General features: G+C 38.9%; 1 protein-coding gene across 8 annotated transcripts in view; it reads left to right on the plus strand.

Moving 5' to 3' along the window:
* diaph2 (diaphanous-related formin 2) overlaps nucleotides 1–25,833 on the plus strand; it is a 441,959-nt gene that overhangs the window by 148,649 nt on the left and 267,477 nt on the right. For 5 of the 8 annotated variants that reach the window (XM_079893459.1, XM_079893458.1, XM_079893461.1 and 2 more), the window contains 8 exons: nucleotides 805–917; nucleotides 4,023–4,139; nucleotides 7,749–7,867; nucleotides 8,995–9,059; nucleotides 10,243–10,347; nucleotides 15,771–15,833; nucleotides 19,289–19,627; nucleotides 23,712–23,826. In XM_079893459.1, coding sequence (XP_079749585.1) covers nucleotides 805–917; nucleotides 4,023–4,139; nucleotides 7,749–7,867; nucleotides 8,995–9,059; nucleotides 10,243–10,347; nucleotides 15,771–15,833; nucleotides 19,289–19,627; nucleotides 23,712–23,826 — 1,036 coding nt within the window. The remainder of the gene's footprint in view (nucleotides 1–804; nucleotides 918–4,022; nucleotides 4,140–7,748; nucleotides 7,868–8,994; nucleotides 9,060–10,242; nucleotides 10,348–15,770; nucleotides 15,834–19,288; nucleotides 19,628–23,711; nucleotides 23,827–25,833) is intronic. The other 3 variants (XM_079893463.1, XM_079893462.1, XM_079893464.1) reach the window with 1 other exon arrangement.

The following is a 25,833-nucleotide window of genomic DNA, read 5'->3' on the forward strand; positions in this document are numbered from 1 at the left end:
AAACAGATTGACTCTTAGTTCAATACAACACTAATCATACTTGTGGTTTTAATTGACACCAGAGTTTTAAATTGCTTGATGAGCACAGTTTTCTCAGAAATGTTATTATTATTATGGGAAGATATACATACTTTTTATTTCCTTTCCATTTGCACTTGCTGTTTTGTGGATTTTGAAACCTGTAAACTATCAATTTTGAATGCATATAAACCACCGGTCAAAAGTTTGGAAACATTAAGGTTTTTTTAAGGTTTTTGAAAGTAATCTCTTAATCTCACCATGGCTGCACTTATTTGATCAAAAATACTGTAAAAACATTAATACTGTGTAATATTATTACAATTTAAATGAACTGGTTTCTGTTGTAATATATTTTAAAATTTGTATTTATTCCTGTGATGGCAAAGATGAAGTTTCAACTGCCATTACTTCAGTCTTCAGTGTCATATGATCTTTTTTACTGTATATCTGATCAAATAAATGCAGCCTTGGTGAGATTAAGAGACTACGTTCAAAAACATTAAAAAACTTTAATGTTTCCAAACCCTTGACCGAGACTGTATGTCTGCTAAAAGTGAACTTCTGAACATTTAGGGGTATACTAACATGGCCTTAACTCACAGACATGGTCTAAATGCCACAAAACATTATGATTTCTTAAGAGGCCTTTAAGTGGGTTATGTACAAAGAGGTGTTTTCTAGCTGTTCAAAAAGCAGACATTTTCTCGATCTTCCTCTTTTATCACCAGTGTTATATGATGAATCAGTCACTCATTCCTCTCATATCACCCTCTGTAATCACAGGAGCTGAAGGAGACGGAGGAGCTGGATATTCAGCTGAAGGTGTTTAATGAAAATAAGGAGGAGGATTCCATCGAACTGTCTCACCGACTAGATGACATCCGTGCAGAGATGGAATATCCTTTTTACTGCTGCCTCGGCCATGCGTGCAGCCGTGAGGGCGCCCGGTGCAGCTCGTGGGTCTAAAGCCAAGACCTCCAGTTCATTCAGAACGGATTTGAGAATCAGGGTTTTTTTTTCAATTCCAGTCCAGCCTCTGGCAACTCTGGTGGTAAACAAACCTCTTCACATCAACACATGCATGCACCGCACACATATCCCAGCATCCTCTGGCCCTGAGCTCATTATACTGACATTCCAGAGACACAGAGAGCAACCTCTACGCTCACCTCTCCTCTGTTTAATTCCCCTCAAATCTGCAGATAGACTATGCTACGCAACTATGGAAATCCGTTCACACTTATTTTCTCCCTGTTTCTACATCTGCATCTGACCCTTCAGGCCACAGCTGCGTACGTGGCAACCATATGCAGTAGCTTCTGGATTTGTGTGTGTATCCTTGTTGTACCTTTTATAAAGTAACTTGAAGCCATTCACTGAATTCGAAAAACGAGTAAAGCATAAAGCGTCGCTGAAATGATGGAGAATCTAGAGTTTTAGTTCAGGCTGTCTGGACTAATGATTTTCGTGAGCAGTCAACTATGCAGGAGACACAACATTCGTCTCTAAGGACAATTTGGCATTGATCTGTAAGTGCCTTGTGTAATATGCGTGTCTAAGCAACGGTCTCTGTCTTTCTCAGTCCTTCATTTCCCTTCTTCTTACTCAAAACACCAAACGTTTTTCCAATCCCACCCTGAATATTTACAAATAGCGATTCTGTCTGTCTGTCTATCTATTTACTCGGTATGGGTCATCGGTACAATGGCTTGAAGGAGCCTGAGAAGTTTAGAGCCAGTGCCACCTACTGGTAAAATCAAATATTTCCATGCTTATAACTTTGGATTTGGTTGACTTATTCTCACGGGAGTTCCTGAGATTCCTGAATCCTTGCCAAGTCCAATGATACCGAACATGCTAGGTTTCGCCTTATGGTTTGTGCACCGTTGTGATTTAGCATTTAAACAACTTTCGTGAATATCTTCTAAACCGTTGGGCGATCGAGACGAAACCACCGTAGGAAAATCGGAAACATAGGTCGTTGAAATTAATTTAAATGCCAAATGTCAAACATTTGATAGTAAGTGGCAAACAAATACAATTAAAGTCCGGTGTGGGTCATTTTCTATGTGCTCATAAATATAAATGTCTGTAACACCAAAGCGAAATTAGATATTTTCACCAAATTTGACACACACAAAACAAGTGGTGGGATTGCACCACTTGGTTGCGCTATAATTGAACAAAACATGAAATTGGCTCTAACTACAGTACTGTTGATCTGATTTACTTCAAAATTGACACGCAGTGTCTTTGTCTCAGTTGATATCATAGTCCATTATGGCATTGGTGTACCTTGAAAAACATGGCTGTCATTTTAATTACAAAATGACAAAAAAAAGATCCAAAGCTGTAACTGCAATGTTTTTGCATATTATTGTTTACAAACGCATTGACATATCGTTACGAAACTCAGTATGTTTCTTCGACACCATGCCCTGAAGGTACTCAAAAAGTTTTAATGCTTGCAGCTATATTTATTATTATTAGTATTATTATTATTAAGAATATAGCACTTCTGGTCCAGTTTAGTTCTGGCCACTTTAGTGACTTCAGGAAGCTGTTGAATATTAATTGTTAAAAGTTGGGTAGCGTGATTGATTGACCCTCGCTCTCTGTCTTTTGTATTGCTCAGCCTCATGCTGATACAGCTCATGTTTATGCATCACCTTCCCCACCAGTATATTACTGCAAACATGCCCTAAATACAAATATGCACAGACGGTGTGTCTGTGTTCACACTCATGGCCCTGCTTAATAGATAGAATGACTTTCCATTGTGTTTTGCTGGTTTTGAAGTGTGGAGAAAATAATTCACTTAAGCAGATCACCTGTGTTATCAGCAATAATGCTCTGAAGATGCCTGTATTCTCATATCGAGTTGACAGAACATGGGATACACTCACAACTCTATGAATAACTGAAATGATATGAGCTAATTAGAAAATGTTCAGCATTAGTGGGGCAGATTGGTTTGCTGCAAGGGCAGTTTTTAAAGTGACGTTCAGGGGCTTGAATTCTTATCTTTCCATTTTATTATTATTCCATAAATATAGAGTTATATAATAAAATATCAAGGTTTTTGTCTCTGTTTTTAGAATATATAGTACTCTTTCCTGAGGCAGTTTTTTATTAAATGGAGACAGACTCGCTTTACTTTTTAGTTTTTCCTTTACATATTGAGCCTCCACAGCTTTGTTTTCTATCACAGTGGAATGGAAGGAGCGTATATGGTGGCTCAAGAAAGTATGTTCCAGTCTAGGCAGTGCATCACCATGCAGCCAGCATGCAACTGTACACACAATTTATGCCTATATATATATATATATATATATATATTTTTTTTTTTTATATAATAAGGTTTTGTTTTTGTTTTTTTTGGTCAGTGTTGTTCTATTAACTCCATCCTAGGACCATTACCGAGTGCTACATTTAATCATCACATGCTTTAGCTTGCCACCATTGAAAATAGATTCAGTCATTCATTTTACTCAACTGGACATAACTGGGAGGGTTGGGATGTCAGTCGTGACTGATCCATGTTTTATGGTTTTAAATAATCAAACTGAAAGAATGTTCAGTTAATTCATGTCCAGGGCCAGCGTATGAACTGGCAGAAGAGATATTTCTTCTGTCACTTTTATTCAATCCTTGTGTTTACTCATGTTAGCAAATTAGATCCCTAAAGACACTTTAGAATGCAGACAGATAGCTTCAGTTCTGGTTATACTCAACCTTTGACTCATCCTATCTGAATTAAAGGAAGCAAGTTATTTCCAGTGAGTGATGGCCATGCACCTTTAGTTATATTTGCACACACTTTATTGTTCTTTCTCATTTTAGAACTATACCACTGCACTTTTAATCATTCCTGTCACTCTAGTGTATATTTTATAAACAGTCTTATAAGCATACATATATATAAATGTCATGTTTAGATCAACTTTGTTTTACTACATAACAAACAGGATGTACAGTTGTGTCCTTAACAGTCCATGCACTGATATGGGTGAGGTGTACCATCTCCTGTCCAACATGGTGAAAGACACAGGCTCAGAATCTTACTTCCTATCCATTCTCCAGCACCTGCTGCTCATCAGGAATGATTATTATATCAGGTGAGTGCTGTCATATCTTATGTTTAATATCCATTCCATAAATGTGAGATTATAAGACTTGCACCTACCTGTTCATTAACACTTTTCTCAGTTTCTATTGACTTGACAAACATACTTGAGTATGATAATTCCTAGATTGTAATTGAGAATAAATGGAAATAAATGAAACTAAATGAATAGACAAAATAATTGAAAGTAAAAAATGTAATACATTTACCATGTTAATAATATAAAATTTTCATCTCATATCATGATAAAATATTTGAGTCATACCACTCATTAACGAGGTCTTGAATCAGAATTTATTTTAAAAATGAGAGTTATTTTGCATGTTCAGCCGCACTCAAGAGTATGTGTGTCTGTCAGAAAGTGAAGAAATGATACTGAGCATTTCAGTTCACTGTTGCATCAGACCTGTTGCCGAGGTAAAATATTTAATAAAAAGGGAAGAGCAAAGCGATGAAAGGGAGGAAATTTACCATGGACATGTTGCTGCTCACTTTGAGCTATGAATAATGTATTGCCTGGCTTGTTGGAAAAAGCGAGAAATAGAAAACACATTAAGCAAGTAGTATGGCAGATTCTTGTTCAATGCCATCCCTCCCGCCCCTGTGTCTGTAACTCTGACAGCAGAAAACAGGATCACTACAAATGCTGATTAAAAATGTATGCACTTATTAAAGACTACAGAAAAACAACACAAACAATCTCTTTAATGTCTCCAATTGTTTCTTTTTGTCACCAATGAGATTAAATGAAGAGAAAATGAACTCTCCTGCCTCTCAGATTCACATTTTTCTTCTGAGAAATAGACCCTAGGAATCCCACAAATATTGTGATACAAAGTACATAAAACATAGCTAAGAAATCCTGAACTATAAAAGAGCGAAGTTTGAGCAATGACACTTTTATTTGCTTCAAAACGTATATATTTCCCAAGCTTAGCATCTAAAGATGGATATGCAGCTGTGTTTTCATATATGTATATGCATATATACAGTATGCATCTGTATTACATGGTCACTCTATAAAGATCTCATCACTCATGTCTTTGGATGCTTTTGAACCTGGTGCGACGTTTTATGTAGATTGGATTGGCTGGTTGAGAAATTCTATGGCTATAATTTTAGATTAAAGGGATCCCTTGAGATCAGTGCTTTGATGGTGGAGTCTCCAAGGAGAGGGCGGGACGAATAGGCTGGTGGCATCTCTCTACTTCAGTCCGCATCAGTCGACAGCGTCGCTCTTGTTCATAGGTGTTGGGAGGTACTCTGGTGATCAAAGCCAGCCATAAAGGAGAGCTGTCCGTGCCAATAGATTGCATCGTTTGATTTAAAGCTATTCTTTAAAGCCATTTCAACCAGACACCCTTATCCTCAGTTAACTCTGTGCCCTCAACTCCGTCCTTGGTTATTTGTATGGAAAGTTTTCCCTCAATTTGTTTAATAACCTTTTTTTTTCAAATGAAATAAAATAAACTGAACAATTTAATAAGTTACCAATGTCCTTCAGCCTTTCTTTTTACTGCTTTTTGGAGCAGTGGAAGATGTTGGCAATAACTCTCTAAGACTCTGTAACAGAAGGTAGATCATAGGGAGGGTATATGGAGCACATCTTCTACTTTTGGCCGTGACTGATGTAAAGATTAGATGGGCAGTGTGGAGCAGGGGTTGGATGGGAGATGAGAGGCAGACAGTGAAGGTGCCAGACTGAGAGAGAGAAGGAAAGAGCGGCTCCGTTGAGTGGGACATATGCTGTCTCCTCTGTTGGGGTCTGACAGTTCTGGGTCAGTCGTCTCCTTCCCGGTTCTATCCAGCATGCGGCAGTGGTGGTAGCCAGGATGTTGAGAAAATAGGGCGGCTTATTGAGATAATGATATGGTGTACATCAGTGACAGGCATAAGCTTCGGGCCTTGCCACTAAGCCAGGCTCGGTGACACTCTCAGCCCTATCAGTTCCAGCCACCACGTCCGCCCCCTCTGCACGCTTATTACACATCGCTGCCGTGTTTCTTACAACAAGGCCTTGAATTGGCAAATTGTGCAAATATGATTATTTGTTTGGTTATTTAAATATGTTATTTGTCATTGAGATTGGAGAGACATCCAATTATAGTTAATGTCTTAATAGCTGGTTTTAATCAAAACATGTTCATATGTTTAAATGTTAGAACAAGAGATGCAGTCCTTTTTGATGCTGTAATTCTGCTCTTTTCTTTTTAATAAATATGTATTTTAGCATTTTGCAGTACATTAAAGGGGAATATTCTGATCAGAGACAGTGTTTTAGTATTTTTTATATACTTTTGTAGTATTTATTAATATTTTGAATTTGTTTTTATTTTTATTTTTATTTTTCAGTTTTAATTTAAGTTTCAGTAAGGCGTTTGTGTCTGAATTTCTATTTAGCTATAAGTTATTACTTTTTTATCTGTTTTAGTTTTAGTGGCTTTAATACTTAATTTCAGTTAGTTACCAAAGTAACACTTTTAATTTATGTTTAGTTATTTAATTTTATTTGAGCTTTATTTCAATTAATGGAAACTATTTTTAATAGTTTTAGTTAGCAATTACAACACTGATCAGAGAGCACCTGAAAGCTTGCTTGTTGTTATTTAGAGGCACCTTCGAGCACACTGAGGTCTTGTGATCAAAATAAGTAAATGTTCCATAAGCAGCCTTTCATGGAATATAGATTTTATGATGAGCAAAAGAACACTCCTGTTGTTGCGTTATTCATTTACTTGGGTCAACAAACTGTCATTCATCCATTAGCTTATCTATATCCCCCTGCAAATATTGTTTATCAAACAAGAATGTTTGGAGATAAAAAAAAATCTAATGCTCTAGAATTAAGTGGCTTTACCTAAGAGTTGTGGTGCAATTATTTAGTACAGGGACATTTTTAAAGTCATGCTTGTTCATTAGAATTTGAAAGCTTGTTTTGTGTCGAGAAGCCGAGAGAAGGGGATGACACATTTCTGGGAGGAAAATTGAATACCTACAAGAGACATTCAAGGTCATGCTTGGAACATAATTGTTTGCCACTACGGAGCTCGGCTTAAGTCGACATTGTATTTGTTAAATGTCACTCGCAATTAAAATTGGTAATATAACTTGGAAAAGGTCACTCGCTAAGCGCCATGGCAGTATCTAGTCCCAGACCCATTTACTCCCCGTCCCGTCATTGTCACCCCTCCAAACACAAGGCCGTGTTTTCCCTGCCATTGTGTGACTAATTACACAGATTACACTGATTAGATTTGCGTCTGCAGGTTTTATTACCGCCCTTAATTGCCAAAGATGATTGCAAATTAGAGAGGGAAGCACGGAGGCCTGGATGTCAGTTTGTCTTCACCTTGAATGGACAAAGTCACCCAACTGCTCACCCAACGGCTGCATGCTTTGCCGTTAGTGATTTCATTATGTACCAAAGGAAACCTTAATTCAATGTCGTGAAATACCATTAAAAGATATGTCTTACCGGATGATTTATGAAGAACTGTCCTCACCGGAATGCACAAGGCGGTATTTTATATGAAGTTAACGGCTTTGTCTCTTGTCATATTCTGCCCCCTCACTCTCGCAGTACTCCTTCTTTTTATTACAGGCCTCAGTATTACAAGGTGATCGAGGAGTGTGTGTCCCAGATTGTCCTCCACCGCAGTGGGATGGACCCTGATTTTGCCTACAGGGAGAGACTGGATGTGGACTTCAGTCATCTCATCGGCAAGTCTGAGATTAGGTCTCCTGTGTCTTGTAGAAAACGTCTTTATGTTATGAGCACCACACTAAACCTTTATGCACTTCCGCTTAAGTTATTATTCATTAGTACAACTCAGTTTCCAGACTATTACATTCTGTCTTGAACTGTATGGTCATGTGATAAAGTGGCCAGAACATTTCAGAATGAATAAAAAGAGTTTCAGGTTTCGGTAACCAGCTTTAGGTAAAAGCGAGAGAGCGATATTGAGTTAAATCAATTCAATCAAATCTGTTAGAAATACTTTTTGTGGGCTTAATGGGATGTCTACAGTATTATTACAACAGTCCTGCACAGATTCACACTACAGTCTGTCTTAACATAACTGTGAAATCATGCTAGTTTGAGTTTGAGTTTGCAATTTCCTGGAGTAGATCTAATTATTATTCCCCGGTCCCCACGAGAGCCCTGTCTGAAACACCTGCACTCACCTGACACATAAGATAAGCTACACTCATTATGCATAAATAAAACATTATCTGCTAAACCTGGCTGGCATGTCATGTCTTATAAACGCAACACGACCGATTATATTTGCAGTCCTGGACTTTTTCATTTGTTTTTATGATTAAATGTTGGTGGGGAAATAAGCATTCATTGCCAATGGTTATATCACCCAGTTCATGGACACCAAAGGAATTAATATAATAAGGGTGATGTACATTTGTAGCCTTCTCTTTTTTTTTTTTTTTTTTTTTTACCCCCCCCTTTTGTGTTTTGTCACTAACACTTAAGTAACTTGCCAGCAAATGCTCATTAAAAGTTTCCAAACCAATCTGCAGATTTTTTTTTTTTTTTTTAAAGATTTTCTCACTTCTTCCCTTACTTTAATGAGTTGAAAACAGATTTTGCGGGGCACCGTTTTTTAAATGTACATCTCAAACCCCCAGAACACAATACAAATCTCCAGAGGGGAGGGGGGAATGAGACACTGACAGGTTCATTTTATTCCGTTCGCCCTTTTTTTTCTTTTAGTTGTCTTCATTCGGTGTCTGATATGGAATCTTATCCATCGTGTTAACAATGCACCATGGAATTTGCATATACTTATGTTTTGTGTGTTTTCATGTACCCGGCTATTTGTGTATGACAGATCAGTGCGTGGATAAAGCCAAGGTAGAAGAGAGTGATCAGAGAGCAGCGGAATTCTCCAAAAAGGTGAGTTTATTAATCACCCTGTGTGCCACTATTGGTATGCAACCAGGCTGCTGTCACCAAACTTTTCTCCCATGAGCGATGAGGCAGTGCATCGATTGCTCTCACCTGATCAATAGCTGGCAACAGAGCAACATGATCTGTATCAGTGCAAGCAGAATCAATGCTGATGCTCCAATCTGCAAGCTTGTTTGTGCCATACTGGGAACACTATTTACAGGCACCATTTCAAATAGTGTTAAAGGTCCCAACGTACAATTTTGTCATTTTTTTCTAATACTTGAAAAGTTTTCTCTGGAGGTTCATAAGGATGCTGAGCTAACACTTGCTGGTGTTGTCAGTGAAGCCAAGAGCTGTATCCCATGATGCTTGAGGGAACAGAGAGTGTATCCATGCTCTTGCTCATCTTCCTGCCCAACTCTGCCAAATGTCAGCCAGACATCTTGAAGGTGATGATACACAGGGCAACTTTTTGAGCAATATTGCTGGGCAATGTTGCCGTCAACGGGCAACCAGATTAGACACAGGGCCCACGACCGATCTAAATTATCCAGATTGAAATTTATTGCCCATTTTCAATGGGAAAGTGCCCAAGCAACAAACGCTCGGCAAGATTGCCCAGCAACATTGCTCAAAAAGTTGCCCTGTGTATCATCACCTGCAGTTTAATGGCAAAGTAACACAAATACTACTGGACGGCTGAAAGCATTGAGTCTCTTTCACTATGCATGCTTGTGTTTGTGTGTGTACCAGTGCTTTCAGGAATATTATTCTTTTTTGTGTTTGCACATTTTGTGTTTGTGTAATTTTGCAATACATTTAGTATATTTTTGGAAATATTAATAGTATAGTATATATTTAATAGTATGATGTATGTAATATTTATATACACTCTGTCATCTGTTCAAAAGATTGGGATGATCAGATTGTTTTGAAAGTAGTCTCTTATACTCACTGAGGCTACATGTATTGTATGATCAAAAAGTATAGCAAAAACTCTTTCCACATATGTTAGATTACTTTATGAGTGAATGAGACCCAGGTGTTAGTTGCAGCCATTATAAACTTAGCCCTGGATCAAAATGACGATGATAGTGAAGGTGGAGAGAAATGGGGAAGATGTTGATGTATCCTATGGTATTTGCAGAGTTCAATGCGTTGTTGTATGCATGTTGTTGTCTTTCAGTTCGACGAGGAGTTTAGTGCACGGCAGGAGGCACAGGCCGAGCTGCAGAAGCAGGAGGAGAAAATCAAAGTGCTAGAGACGCAGATCAATACCCTGCAGGCCCAGGTAACACTTGGACCATAACCTAATGTACAAACTCTTCTCTTCCTTATCACCACTTCTGGTTCACGAACAGTATGACCCAGGTATGACCCATTCAGCTGCTCTGCGATCTCAACCCAAGGGTATTGAACACAGGTTAACGCTAATGGAAGCTACCACTGATGCCGTGGCCCATGTGTTCACCTTTAACATGCATAATCTACCCTTCCATTGGCTCTGATTATACCACATAACCGATCTGTTCTTTGTTGTATTCTCAGAGGCTTATAAATCCTCTGAGATTTATTTTATCTTCCGTCATGAGAGCTTGGTGGTTTCAATCTTTTCTTAGAAGAGCCTTTTATACTACAGATCCATGAAGCACCAAGCCTACTTTTCTGGTTTCCAGACTGCCTTTCTTCACCTCACAAATATTCTCCAATGGCTATTAAACTACCAGGCATTAAATTATTTGTCTCCATCACGAAACCTTCTTGACGCTCAGTGCCTTGGCTCATCAAATGCCCTGGAAAAGAGCTATACAAGCACATTAGGATCACTAGTACTTATTTTGTGTGTTGTGAGGTCATATGAAGCAGTTTTTCTCTGTCTGCTTCAAATGGTAATGCAACTGCTAATGTGGCGGCGAAGGGAGAGACTCTGCTAATTTGGTCAAATTGAAACCTTTTTATCTTTTATCGTGAATGCAGTGGTGCTCTAAGTGGGTATTTTAAGACTTGAGGGATTGTATGATTTAATAAAGGGCCAATATCCCCCTTAAATTGTTGGATTTGATTTTTCTCAATTGCTCCATCGCAGGCTGTTCCTAGATATTGTATCAACGCTGTGAGGGATTGCGTTACGTCTTTGCCTTTCACATCATCGTTTCTGTCAAGAAAAACCCTCAGTACTTTACCCGCAAAATGACTGCTATTTCCTACTAAACCCAATTTTAAACATTTTAGATTTTAGTGGTGCCTTGGGACAAAAGAAGTAGCTTGCTTGCTAGCTTATGGAGTTTAATAGGAGGGGAAAAAACACCATTTGTGAAGAGCCATCCATGGCGTAAATAGTTTTCCAGAAACCAAATATATTGCAGTCGGAAAAGCCAGCACTTCGTCTTTCTGTTTACTTACCTCTCAACATCTCCAAGCCCTATTGCCCCCATCTTCCCCCAACAAGCATCTCCCCACCTCTAAACCGAGATGAGTTGCTGTCATTAAGGACCCTGGCAGCTTGGACCACCATTCATTCTCACAGATTTACCAAATGGGCACATTAGTGGAGGCGGGGCTGGAACAGGTTCCTCCCAATGCAAAGCAGAGCTTCTCAGAGCCCGGCACTTCATTTGTGGGCAGTCCTCACCCCTGCACTTCGTCTGCCCCGAGAGCCGAATCACTGCACGTTAACCACTCTGTCTCTCTCCTTCCCTCCATCTGCCTCGTCCATCACTTTCTCAACTCCTACACATATTCATGAGCCCAGGCCTCTCTGCGCTCAACTCCTCATCAGTCACCATCATCCCTCCTTTACTACACTCATTCATACCGAGCCATATTGCATGCACCCAATGCAGACACTGAAACCCTGTTAATGACTGCTCACCTGCTCTCTTCTGCTTTGCTTTCCTGGACCACAGTGTCATTCGGCTGTTGTTTTTCCCCTGGGTGTCCTCCAGTCTTACCCCATGGCGATCTCATTCTCTTTGAAGCTCAGTCATCTCCAGCACATTAACAGGTAGAGAAGCGAAGCAGAGCCCTGGAGACGCATACTCTTTCCAAGCGTGCGCTCTGAAGGCACGTTCAAAGCTTTGGCTCCATAACATTCTCGCATCAACAGACTTTTGGTGCTTCTGGTGGAAAACATGTAATGCGCTCGCTAAGGAAGCACCAGGATATTAGCATTAAAGTGTTGCACTCATCCCGTGGGTGTTTTGGCACATCTGAAAGGGATATAAACTCATAGGTTGTCATACGCAAAGCTGACAAATTGTATCCTTTATTAGACAGCCGATGTAGAACTCTTCTCCTTCTGCAGTTTCACAATGTTGTCAGCTTGTCGGTGCACAACACATCACCGTGAAAACTGACTACGTTCACCCACACTTCAGCCCACATGCCTACTTCTTATTCTTTGATGGTCTGGTACAGATGGGAAGTAGAATTTGGTTTCTAAACATATTTTATAATAATATTTTTATATATTTTTATATAAAGTTATCTTTTTTAAAAAAAATTTTTATTTAATTTTATTTAATTTTATTTCCAATAGCAAAAACACAAAACTACAACCAATCAATGAAACCTCTCATTTGAATTAATGATTCAAAGGTCACCTCTTCAAATGCTCAATATTGTACCTCTCTATTTCTGTAATAAGCCTCAGTAGGTTACATTATAATGTACATTTTAAGAGTTTTGAGCTGACAAGCATGAATGTTACAATTTTTAACATAATAATTTTGCCATTTGGGTGACCTAGGTTCAAGGACAACAAAGAGATGACAGCAAAAACATGCTTATCAACAGATTTACTTTAACACATAATTGAAGAGAGCCATTATTCAGAGCAAGCAGCACAATAGCTCATGTGAAAATAATAGTCATCTGATCTCATCAAAGCCGCCGTATGGAAAATTTCGGACAGACTGAATATGAAATAGAAAGAATAAAAGAATAAAATAGCTTCGCACTTTTAATTCATGTATTTTTAAGAGTTAATGAGACTGCATGCATTATTAGGCCTTCTGCTCAGTTGTTCTGCCAAGCCCAGTTTTAAATAAACTTGTAACCATATTCTATCTTTTCATGTTGTGGTGGATTGATATTTTCTTCAGTCATGTTAATGCCAACAGAGTGCAACATTTATGCAGGGTTCTCTTCCTCAACCCCACCGCCCCCAAACCTCTCTCTTGGCCATTCAATAAAAGGGAATAGAGTCAGAGGTGAGGAATCGAACAGTATCTAAATTATTCAGAACTCAAGCGATACTGGGAGAATAATCTTTTACAGCACCCTGATAGGTTTCAGAAAGATCTGCGGTCAGCTGTCTGTACCAACATGGGACTCGTAACATTGCAGAGCTGGTCCTGTGTCTTATTGCTGCTGCTGGGCTGGATCTGGAAGAGTATGTCGGTAATTATGCCGATAAGGACGGCACTACACTTGAATCATGGAGTTGGTTGCCATGTGCTCTTCGTTGTTGCCATGGTCAGAATCAGGGGACAAAGCTTTGCCATTCACCTTTACAGGCTGATTCATTTAAGATGCAGCGTGTGCCATCCCCCTCTCTTTCTCTTTAAGGAAACTATCACACGGAATATAAAGATGCTGCTGTTCTTCTTGACAATGTTCAGTGTGTTGGCTGATGTTCTGCCCTTCCCATCTTCAAAAATAAATAAATAAAGATAAAACAACCCTCTACGGACACACTGAAGCTTGAGTTGCCATTGGCCAGCAAATTTTTTATTTTACTAGCCAGATTTTTTGCATGGAATGCAAGAACAATTCAAATGTTCAATCAAGTTACACATACATATAATATAAAATATAAATGTCAAACACTATTAAAGTCAAGTAATAATAAAAAATCAAAAAAATCAAACAACAAGCAATAGTGCAAATAAACAATATAACAAAGATGCAAATTAAATAAATGCTTTCAGGTTTTCAGGTAGATCTAACAGTTGTTAGATCCAGATTAGTTGCAGAAATTGAATTAAGTAATCAAATGTAAAATAACACTGCATAGTCTTCACTGTATAAATTAAATATGAATGGATCCTTATTAAAATTACACAATGTATTCAGTCAAAAGCATTTTGACAAGTCTGTTGTTTTATTGAGGAATACTAGGCTGCTATCACTTTAAAATATAATGCATGGATCCAAAATACTGATACTGTTACACGTGTTTTCTCTCTTGACTGTTTACGTTCATTTAAGGCATAACCAACTATGTTTACTCGGATAATCGGCAAGACGTGAAAGTGAGCTCAATTCAGTTATTTACGTGCTGTCAGACATGGTTTTCTGGGCACGTGCATCGGATGTGCAGTTTGCGCACAGCGCACAGAAGTAATTTCTTGCTTCTTCTTGCTCTTGAATGTTTAAATAGGCAAGACTTAAAAAGGCGTACAAATGATAAACTTTCATGATGACGCAGCACTGGTCCTAAAGTTCTGTCAACGAGCCCTGCATGTGATCTCTCGTTCTCTCAACAAACCTTAGAGGTTTTGCCTCTAACTCAATTATAGGCGACTGTAATCATACAATTTACTAGCCATTGGGTAATTAAAGCCTTTTTTTGTTGCCTCTCTTGTAATTTGTTCGCATATGTGAGTGATTTACTCGCGTTGTAGAGGGTTATAAAAAAAAACAAAGCTTACTTAACACTACAAGCAAGGACAGCATTTCAAATATGATCAAAGGTTGTTGTTTTTCAGCAGTCTTCACCATGGAAGTATCCATCTTCTTTTCCATTACATGTCTTTAATATTTGATTCCGTCCTACATGCAATATGGGGTAATTGCACCATATAAGTGTATTTCATAGGCAGTGGAGTATGCTTCCTCTGAATGAAAAGAGGCTGTCAAGATCTTATTTTTCCCTTTTTCTTTTTGTCATCCTCATAGCGAGTTCAAAGTTGGGAGCGAAGCATTGCTGATTCTAAGTGTTTGCGCAAAATTCATTGGCAGTAAAGTAATGGGAAAGACTTGAAAGAACAGGATTCCAGAAGCAACTCTAAAAGATGCAAAGCTGCATTGATTGCACAACAACCAATTTACTGCATTGCCGTCTGTTGCTCCTTGAACTTTCCTTAGAAATGGACATTATTGAAACAAAAGCATCATGGAAATTACTGGAGCCAAGAAAGTGACAGGTTCCAGAAGTAAAAAAAAAAAAAAAAAAAAAAAATCCCTTCATGGGATTGTACATAAATCTTGTACCTTTGTCTTTTTATCCAATTTTTAAATACTTTTTTGATTGCAAATCAAGTTTGATTTGTACATAGCAGGTGGGTTGGTCATGGCTTTTAACTTTTTAACAAATACTTTTTTTCTTAAATCATCCAATAAAGCTAAAAAAGTGGGTGGGCACTGTTTTGCTCTGATTTGTCTGGAACTAGAATTAATGATGGTTAATGATGTTCTTAATTTGTGAATTCACTCTTTTCAAAAACTTTTCTGGAGTGAGAATCTCACAGCAACCACTAATGAAACACTGTATTACTTTATTAGTAGGCAAACACTGTGTTTTGATAATGTTCAAGTAGGCTGCTTGCATCCAATTTCTTGTTGTCATCAAGTGTTATTGCCATGTGACCTTCAGCAAAGTTGGCAGTTGACTTTTTCTTTACCATTCTCCTTTTCCAGCTATGGTCTTTGCCTTACTGTTGCTCTATCTGTCTGTCTGTGTATGTGTCTGTCTGTCCCTCACCTGTCCAGTTGACTAGTGAGAGAGACAAGCTAAGAGAGGCAGAGAAAAGCATCAGTGAAAGAAACAGCAAGGTGGGTGTTCTCCCAACCTCCCCTTCCCTTCCCAGCATGCTCAAAGCAGCCACCTGCCTGCATCTTTGAAAAGCTGCATTTTTTTTTACCTTCTAACAGGTTGATCAAAGCTGTTACCCCTCAGTGATCAGGCAGAGCCTTGATTTTCTGTATTGTCTCAAGACTCTCAACAGATGCTGTTCAATCATCCATTACAAATGCATGCTACACAATTAGGGCATAATCCTTTCAACATATCCAGCATATAAACAGCTTGTGATGGTGGATCCTGCCAAATATAATCTCTATACTGTGAACTAGAATATTACCACAGACACTAGAAAGTATATGAAGCAAGCAGTTTGTTTGTTCCCTGGGAATCAAACACTTACTTTGGGGTTGCTAGCACCGTTCTCTTCCACTTAAGCTACAGGAACATGATGGAACAGGCTACCAGAACCAGTTCAAGCTTAAAGGGAAAAATGAAACCCATCCTTCCATTTAACAAGTGCATTGTAACCCTCAGTAGTTACCAAATCTAATTTAATTTTCCTCTTGCTCATCAGAGATGAGATTGGGATGGCTTAATTGTGTGTTAGTCCTAGTTAATTACCCAAACTGTGACTGTTTCTACCAAGAGTGCCCTCCCACCCGTTGAGAGTGTAAATGGATGCTTGTCCTCTTGATATTCTCCTGTCCATATAGAACACATAGTTTCAGACACACCGACTGCTAATTAGTGCAACTAAACGTATGAGAGACGGCGAGCAAGTCCAGGTCAGTGGCCAGCTTAGACCTTTAACAATCCAGACTTTTTGGAAGTAAATTGCTTTTTTAAAACAAGACAAAAAGCGAAAGGAAGCCATAGGGGGAAATGAGCTTTAAATGAAAAAAAATTCCTGTATAAAATGTTTTTGTTGTAAAATTGAATGAGGCATTGAATGTCTTGAGAAAATTGTGTGCCAGAGGCTGATTAGCATTCCAGAACTGTGGCTGGAGGGTCTGCATCGCACCACAAGCTGCCACAGAGGGCCAAAGTGATGCGGAAATGACGGTGGTCTAATTTAGCAGCTAATTTGCTTGCCATTTTCTTGTATTAAACTTGAGAGAGAAAATGGGTCACAACAGGCCAGAGATTGACAGACGCATAATCATGGGACAGGGTACTCGTCAAGGGACCTCAGTTTCCTGCATGATGCTTCTACACCTTTTTAATTTCCCTTCTAATAAACAATCCACTGCCTGCATTGTGTAATCAAACACTCGGTAATGCATATAAAAATGTGACTCGACGCATATCATACTCCTAATCAACTGAACTGAGGCTGGAGTGCAGAGAGGAGAATTGCTTTAGAAAATGAGAAACTTTTTCACTAAGCAGTGATTAGAATGAGGCACAAAGTAAGTTTTGAGAAGGATGAGGAAAAAAAAGAGAGCGAAAAAATTGGTTTGTAATCATCCAAAGGTCAAGTCATATCTGGGCTATTGGGACTTCTAATTGAAGCATTTGCACATCATTTGTTGCTAAAGAGACTGGCCCACCTTTTATCAGTGGTTCAAAATACCTGTTTATTCTGTTGCGAGCAGAGCAGGGCTGATTTGTCAAGACATTTACTGCCCTTAGTCTTATCAGTTACTGGATGAATTGAGTGACTGACTCCTCCATAATGGCTTCTCTTCCTGGAGACCATCTCGTAAACTTCAGTTATCTTACCAGGAGAGAGAGAAAAAAAAAAAAAGACCAATACAGAAAAAGAAATGCACATTTGGTTGAAAACTCTATGGATTGTGGCTCAAGGTTAAGGATCTAGAGGGTGGAGCAGAGAGGTCGACTGGCTGCCGCCACCAGTTGCATGAGTGTTCAAGCCCGATTACTCTTCTCATTACTGCTAAAGGTTCAGGTGGCTGCATCCCATTCATACGCTCAATCTATTAGCAAATTACAGAGGCAATTTACATGTTAATCAAGTCTAATGGTTTACTCTCATCTGTTATGCTTTATGATTAAACGAGATGAATCAGTCTACACAAAGTGCTTTCCATATTTCATCCACAAACAAATATCGATACTGTCATCTTGTCATTCAGTGTAATCACAGTTAAGTATGTTCCATACGGAACGAATGAATGCTTATGTCATTATCTCTTAAAAACAATAACAGATGATCATAATAAACTTCACCATGTTTGTTTCTTTTTGAGTTATGCCCTCAGTGTCAGGCGGTTTTTCATTTTGTACTGCTAATCTGAATCTAAAATGGCTTTTAAATTATGTGTGTGTGTGGAAGTCAGTCAAGCTTACAGGAATCTTACAAGACCCATAGAAGTTGGTTATATTATGCTGCTGTATAATACCTGATTTTACACAGAGTTAAGCTTTAACTCACCTTCTTTAGCTCAATGTTTTTTTTTCTTTCTTTTTTTCTATTTACATTGAACATTTGCTACAGTAGGGTCCACAATTAACCTGTGCAGTCATTTATGCATTCACATGGAGTTCTAGATAAAAATATCCTAGATAGTCTTTCCATGATAAATCAATAATTTAGTAGATGTTTGTATGCTAAAACATTAAGTTGTGACATGTTTTCTTTAGTAGATAGTTTGTATGTGATTTTGTTTTGTTTTTTTTACTTTATTTGAATCTCACATCAGACAAGTAATTTTAATTGCTCACCAAATCCCATTTCTACTCAAGTTTGGCTTAGTGTTCACTGTTCACTTTGGACCATGGATGAAACAACACTCCAGTGTCCACCAGAAAATCCTACCATCACATACACACTTAGACACTTCACCGCTTGTTCAACACTTGTCAAATTGCTCCTCTGAGATCCCAGTCACTTGACAGGTGTGTACATTCCAGAAGAATCTATCGGTCACATCGACCGACCTGCCATTTATTTATTTACATATTCAATGTGACTGCCTGCCCCTCAGGAATTGCTGTGTCCCAGTTTCCCCAGCAAGAGAATCAGACGGTGGGCTCACGCTCCTCTGAGCGCTGGCCCCTGCTTGGCTCTCAGGAGGCGGGGCTCTGTGCGCTAGATGGGCAGATGCTCAGTGCTGCTGAGGGAACAGGTGCCCGGAGGGAAGGCCACGGCAGCCCCAAATCATCCATCTGCTTTTATCAACTCTTATTTAATGCATGTGAGAAGTCCCTCCCACCCCCCCCCCCCCCCACCCCTTCTCTCTCTCTCTCTCTCTCTCTCTCTCTGTCTTTGTGATTTTAAGACTTGTTGTAATGCACTCTCCTAAAATTTAAAAGTCTGCTTCTGTAAACACTGTCTTTTATCCTCCACTCTCCTTTGCCCTTGTCTCACTCGCTAGTTCTGATGGGATAAAACATGTAATGGTGATAAAAGCTTGGGCCTTTGGGAATAGAGGCTGAACGGGAGTGGTTGAGGTGTATGTTTGGCTCACAGAGGTCTCAGATGCCCTTTTCTTGTCTCTCACTCTTTGTAATCCCTTTGCAGGTTGCAACAGGAGCTGGAGCAGCCGGTGCCATTCCTCCACCACCTCCAGCAGGGGGCATTGCACCACCTCCTCCTCCTCCGCCCCCTCCACCGCCCCCATGTGGTGGTATACCACCTCCTCCACCACCTCCTCTACCTGCATCTCTGGGACCTCCTCCTCCTCCACCTCCACCCGGCTTCGGACCTCCACCTCCGCCTCCACCTCCTGGAGGAGGCCCGCCCCCACCTCCGGGTATGCCTTTGGCTCCTCCTCCGCTCGTTGTCCAGCTGCCTTACGGGCTGTTGCCCAAGAAGATCTACAAACCTGAGAGCGTCATGAAGAGGGTTAACTGGTCCAAGGTAAGAAAGACAAAGACACTATTGAACCTTGAGCGGTTTAAAAAAAACATGAGTTTTGAGAACCGAAAAACACACTCCAAGGTCAGCAATAAATTGCAAATAGTGGGTGTAATTTAGCCTTCTCAGCGTGTAAGAGGAAAATGAGAAGAAATGATGTAAAAGAGAGTTTGACTTTTTCAGTGGGAGTTGATGGTCCAAAGCCTACGAGTACATGCAGCTTATTAAAAAAAGCGTTGAGCCATGGGACAAGTAATTGTCCCATGGCTCACTCTGCCTCCCTTTCAAGATATCCGGCCGTAAACTATTTTATTAGCTCAAGTTTCCTTGCATGCATATTCTGGCAGTAATTGAATACACTTTTGAGTTAAAACAAAACAAAACAAAAATACATAAAACAATATTGAGTAATCCTCCATTGCTTTAAATGCGATTTCTATGGGTCAACCACTTCATGTCGTCTTTTTACTTTTAACTCTCAATCATTAATTTACCCATCGCCTTGGGAACTTTAACAGTCTGAAAAATGATAATTTGTTATGGTACTTTTTCATGCTTATGCTCGACCTTGTCTTTAACTCTTTTATGCATCAGTGCTGAGAGGATAGAAGCCTCCACAAGAAGCAGAGTCCTATAAAAAAATAAAAATAAAAATAAAGAACTCACAGTAAGAAACTCAATTAGCAATCATGCATTCAGTACATAATATAAATCAGGGCTACTCATCTCTGAAAAGCTCAAGAGCTACAAAGCAGGATCCATTTAGCCCCAAGGCCAACACTCCTTATTTTTGTGATAATTATTTTATATTAATGAGTTTGACTTTGTGTGGTTTGCAGTATGAGCAAATTACAGCGAGTTTTATATTGTATATATTCTGTATTGAATAAAATACTTGCATTTGTTTGATCAAAAAATACAATAAAACAGTAATATTGTGAAATATTATTACAGTCTTAAAATAGCTGTTTTCTATTTTAATTTATTTTAAAATGTAATTTTTTCCCGTGATGGCAAAGTAAATCCTTGTGAAATCATTCTAATATGCTGATTTGGTGCTCTAAAAACATTTCATTATTATCACAGTTGTAAAAGTTTGTGCTGCTTATGTTTTTTTGTAGAAACTGCAATGTCCCCTTCCCCCAAGAATAGAACGAATAGAATATTATTTATTTGCATTTGAATTTATTTTTTATTAAATCAAAACATTTTTACTGTCACTTTTGATCAAACGATTGTATTTTTGCTGTATAAAAATATGCATTTATAAACAAACAAACACAAAAGAAAACTTACTGACCCCAAACTTTTAAATGGTAGTGAGTGTGCACATATATAATTAGTAAATTAAATACGTTACACATGAATTAGTCATTTTATTAGCACATTTGATTATTTTCATTTTGTTTTATTTCATTTTATTATTTGCTAATTTTTATTTGCAAAAAAATATTATTATTAACAAATGAATAAATGAGTTTGGCATCAGCGCAGTGCTTCACATTTTGTAATACTGGAGCTAAAAACACTGATTCATTAATATAGTAAAATATTAGAGATTTAAGTATTTGCCTATCGTTTATTGACCTGTCAAAGTGATGTTACCATGCATGGTAACGCTGAGATCTCTCAGGTGGCATTATGCTGATGTGTCGGTGATTGGTAATGGAGAGAGTGAGAGGATGAAAATGAGAATGCTAATCAGTTTGTATCTTGCTATTTTAAATCACCCACCGGAGACCCCTCCATTTCTCACAACAGAGGAAGATAACAGCCAGTCAGTAAAAGCAGCCGGCAGCAGTAAAGTCGGGAAACACTCCAGCCTCTGCACTCCTCACGATTTTTCCCTAAAGCATGTAACGGACTTCCAAATAGCCACATTGGAGATTGCTGCCTGGAGGTGCTGTAATGTAATTTCTCTAACCGTTAGAACACCCACACAGGGGAGCCGCACTCCTTTATGGAAAAGTAAATGATTGCTTGCATCTGCGGCTAAGACCATTTGGAGCTGCTCGCTTTCTGCCCAGAGATGGGTGTAGCCGCCCAAGGCGAGAGGAAGCTACAGTATTTCTCTCTGCTGCTTGAGCATGAACAAGGTCACCCTTGCTGAGCCCTGTGTTAATTACTATGTTTGGAAGAGTCATGTTTTTTTTTTTTTTTTTTTTTTCACAAGTGCCCTTATGAAGGTAGCACACTAATGAGACTGCTCATTTCTCACTCTGTCAGTCTCTCTGTATCTCCACTATTCCACTTGGATTTAGTGAGATTGTAAATGCGATCTGATACCTGTTGAATGAGTACCTTTACCATCTGGAGATTCAGAATGTTTCACATTGTTAGACATGCATTTGCACAACTCTATAAAATTAGCAAATGTCATAAAGAAATATATCTCTAAAATAATTAGATTTAATTTAAGATTGGGGCACATTTTATTTTGTAAACTGATTAACTTGACCTGCTAAACAGACTTACTCCAATTTTTTGCTAGCTAAGACCTTTTTTTTTTTAAATTCTGACTTCAGACACACTTACATTTCTGTGTTGCAGACAGATAACAGCTGAATTTAGAGGGGGTGGCGATGTTGCACAAAGCAAATAGTTTCACAATTAATTTACAGATTTATTTATAAAAATACAAGAATAAGCTGAGTGTGTAATTGAGAGGCATATGGAACACTTCCTGTGTTCTGCTCCGGTTCTCTTCTGTGACGTGACACAAACTGAACTATATCATTTTCTTTAAAGCTTAAATTGCAGTTGAGGAAATGAACAGCTCTCGTTTATAATGAAAAGAGGATACAAATTGTGTTTATCCATAAATCTAGTAACTCCTTGTGATTCTGACAGTTCCTCTGGCTATTGTTTCCATATTCTAATTATATCCCACAGAATTCTTGGAAATAGTAGTATGTATGTATATGCTGTTGGGTATATTTTTCTAGTTGTTGGGGTGCAATTATACAGGTAACAACGACAATGTGTGCTGCGATTAAGAAAGAAATGTCTTTGCAAAGGTGTCATTTCATGCCAAACGTAACCTCTCATTTCCTTTTCTTTCGGGTTTGATGTGTGATGTGTTGATTGCAGAGCAAAAGAACAAATGAAAAAAAAAATCTTAGCATGAAAGTTTCTGATTGAAACACCTTATGGTGATAGACATTGAGGTTTGATATTGACGGTAAGAGGATGACAGGTGATAAAATCGATCTATTCCATATGCAGATTTCATCTATCCATCAATCCACCCATATGCAGACTCCATCCATCCATCCATCCATCCATCGTTCATCCTATCATTTTATCATTCTGTATTTCAGCTGTTTTTTAAAAGCAACAATATCCATCTTAAAAATATGTAGTTTTACTCTACATACATCTTTCTGCTGTCCTGGTGCTGCTGAGCTTTGGAGACCCTTTACTAAAGATGTCAGTGCACTAAACTGGAGGCTGTTTTATATGTATGGAGGGCTCTTTCAATTTTCCTTCAGCAAAATACAGTAGCTTTAAAGTCTTAGGCTTTAAATTCTGCCAACACCTAATTTATTGCGTACACACATGTTGGCTTTGACATGACGAGTAGCACAGTTGAATTCTCCTTTGCTAGTGTCTTAATGAAGCGGAGAGAATTAGCCAGAGATGATGAGGGGGAGGAGGTTACTATATGTAAACCGTAAAGGAGAAAGTACGTAGTTTAAACTGCCACCTCTCTCTGCTAGTTTACATCACTTTGATCCTTATTTCAATCCCACACATAAACAGACACACACACAAGGAATGGGCACATATTTTCTACAATAAGAACAACATATTTTCACAGTCTAGTTGGTGAGTTGTCTGAATGACTGGTTGACTGATCAGTTGTATCACACGTGTATGCACTATAATTGATGACTGACTAATTGATGTTGTCTATCATGACAAACATATACACAAACATACACTGTAAACTGCAAATAGAGTTCAAAATGTTTGATCATATTCAGTGGTGTATATTCATGCTGCTGTATGTGTGTGCTTATGTGTGCATTGGTGCTCGCTTGCTGTATTCCTGCTGGTGTTTGATGGAGTTTTTCTGTGCTTGCAGATAGTGCCTCAGGAGATGGCGGAAAATTGCTTTTGGCTCAAAGTCAAAGAGGAGCGGTTTGAGAGTGCGGACATGTTGGGCCAGCTTTCAATGTCCTTCTCTTCTAAATCTAGAGGTAAGGACAACCTGCTTTGCCTCTCCTCCTAATCACATAGGAACACATAGTCGTTTCTGTTACTCTGATGGCTGCTTTTATTCCTTTCAAACTTTCGGGAAACCAGTCATCTCTGTGAAATCTTAATTATCTTTATAAAGCTGTTTTGGTTTCTCCATAACTTCCCTTTTTTGGGGGGTGGGCGGGGGTGTCTACAATCAGATTAAGGAAGTGTTTAGCTATGTGCCAATTAGCAGAGCTGCAGAGTTGGAAGTGTACTTTACAGTACATGTCAGCACAGTCAGTTTACAAAGCATCCCTCTTCCTTCACGGGATCCGTACTCTAAGCGGCTGTGGGTTTCGATAGGAGCAGAGGACAGACATGCTTGGTTAGCTTGGCTGCCTTTCCGCTTCACTGGAAGCCCCCCGAGAGACAGTGAAGAAGAAAGAACGCAGAAAGAAAGTTACAGTACAGAGAGTTGTACTTTTGTTTTGGGCAGTTTGTTTCTTTGTTTGCTTCCCCCGTTTATTCACACTGCTGTAGAAGGATAAAGTGGATGTTTCCTTCGGCAAGCCAGCAAGTTGAACCTTTGACAGTGAATGGCCTCAGTAGATTTTAATGCCTGTTTCATAAAGGGGCATTGCAGAGGGCCTGTCAGACATTGAGCACAATTGAAGAGTCTGCTCATGTGTGCAGCGGTGGTCAGATGATCAGTCATTGAAGTGAACTGATCTGAGAGCAGATTGGCCACAGTGTGTGGAGTTTGCTAGCGTTAACCCACTGGCACAGCTCCAGATAACAATAACTCCTCTTATTCTTCAGTATTGACATTATATCAGTCTGTTAAACTCCATCCAGCAACACTTTAAGCATAATGTGGTGGTTTAAGGTGTGCAGAAATGCCTATATGACTCTTGAATATAACCGTTGCTGGTTGCTACTGGGGTTTGTGCTTTCTCTTCTGAGATAGTGACAAAAACACAATCTGTTCCTGTGAAGCCGAATACCTTTTTTTAGATATAATTGTGTTTAGGTTTCATTCTTCTACACTTTGTATTGTTTCTTTAGTTTTTCTAAACTAGTTTTCCTAAAAGGTGTAGGTTTTATAAGTAAGAGTTGAGGAGTTCCTCTGGGACCCATCTTTGGCTCAGTTCCTATCAATTACGCCTGGAGCGTACCCACTGACTTGTCTCTCCCCAGGTCTGTTTCTGAACCCTAACTGCACGTCTTCATGAATTAAATATGCTTTTCTGTGTTTGATAGTTGTAGCTGCACTTTTAAGATGAAGCTAGAACTCTGAAAATCCAGCTTTGAAGTGTGTAAGATGCAATTTGGACCCATTCTGGAAACTTTCACACAACGAGTAGAACCTTACTTCCTCATACCACTTTTAATTAAAGGGGACATATCATGCTAAATCCACTTTTTTAACCCTTAAATGCATTTTGTTGTATATTTGGAGTGTTTAGAAGTACAGAAAAGTTGAAATTATTCTCTTCAGGTGCTTCGTTGATATCTTTATATTCTGTTTTGGCCTTATTTTTCAACCTGTTCCGATTTTTCTGTTATCTATGACGTTTTGTGAACTATCACGTCACAGTATTTGCAGCGGAACTGCCAAATAAGGACATTGACTTCCAGCCCAACACTTCGAGGAATCCGCCATTTTTATTTCTCGCTGCAATTTTGTAGTCCAAGCTAAAAGATGCAGAAGTTACGAGAGGGTAAGTTAAAATGTTCGGTTGTTGGATGTAGTAACCCACACGCTTCATTACACCGTCTAATGTAGATGAACTGCCGCGCTTGTGACAGGGCACATGTTTAACTGAAAGAACGAGCAGAGAGAGAGAGACCCGGTCGCGCGCACGCACTCTCTCTCTCTTCGGAGCCAGGCGAAAGTGTAAACAAGACACCGTCTCCAAACTAGACGCTGTCTTGCTCTCTCTCCCTCGCACATATTAATCAAAACAAATCGACACGGTGGTAAAAGCTCGGAAGACCAAAGTTTCATGTGTAAATACAGTAAC

Source organism: Squalius cephalus, assembly GCF_949319135.1.
Source record: "Squalius cephalus genome assembly, chromosome: 14".
NCBI classification, from domain to species: Eukaryota; Metazoa; Chordata; class Actinopteri; order Cypriniformes; family Leuciscidae; genus Squalius; species Squalius cephalus.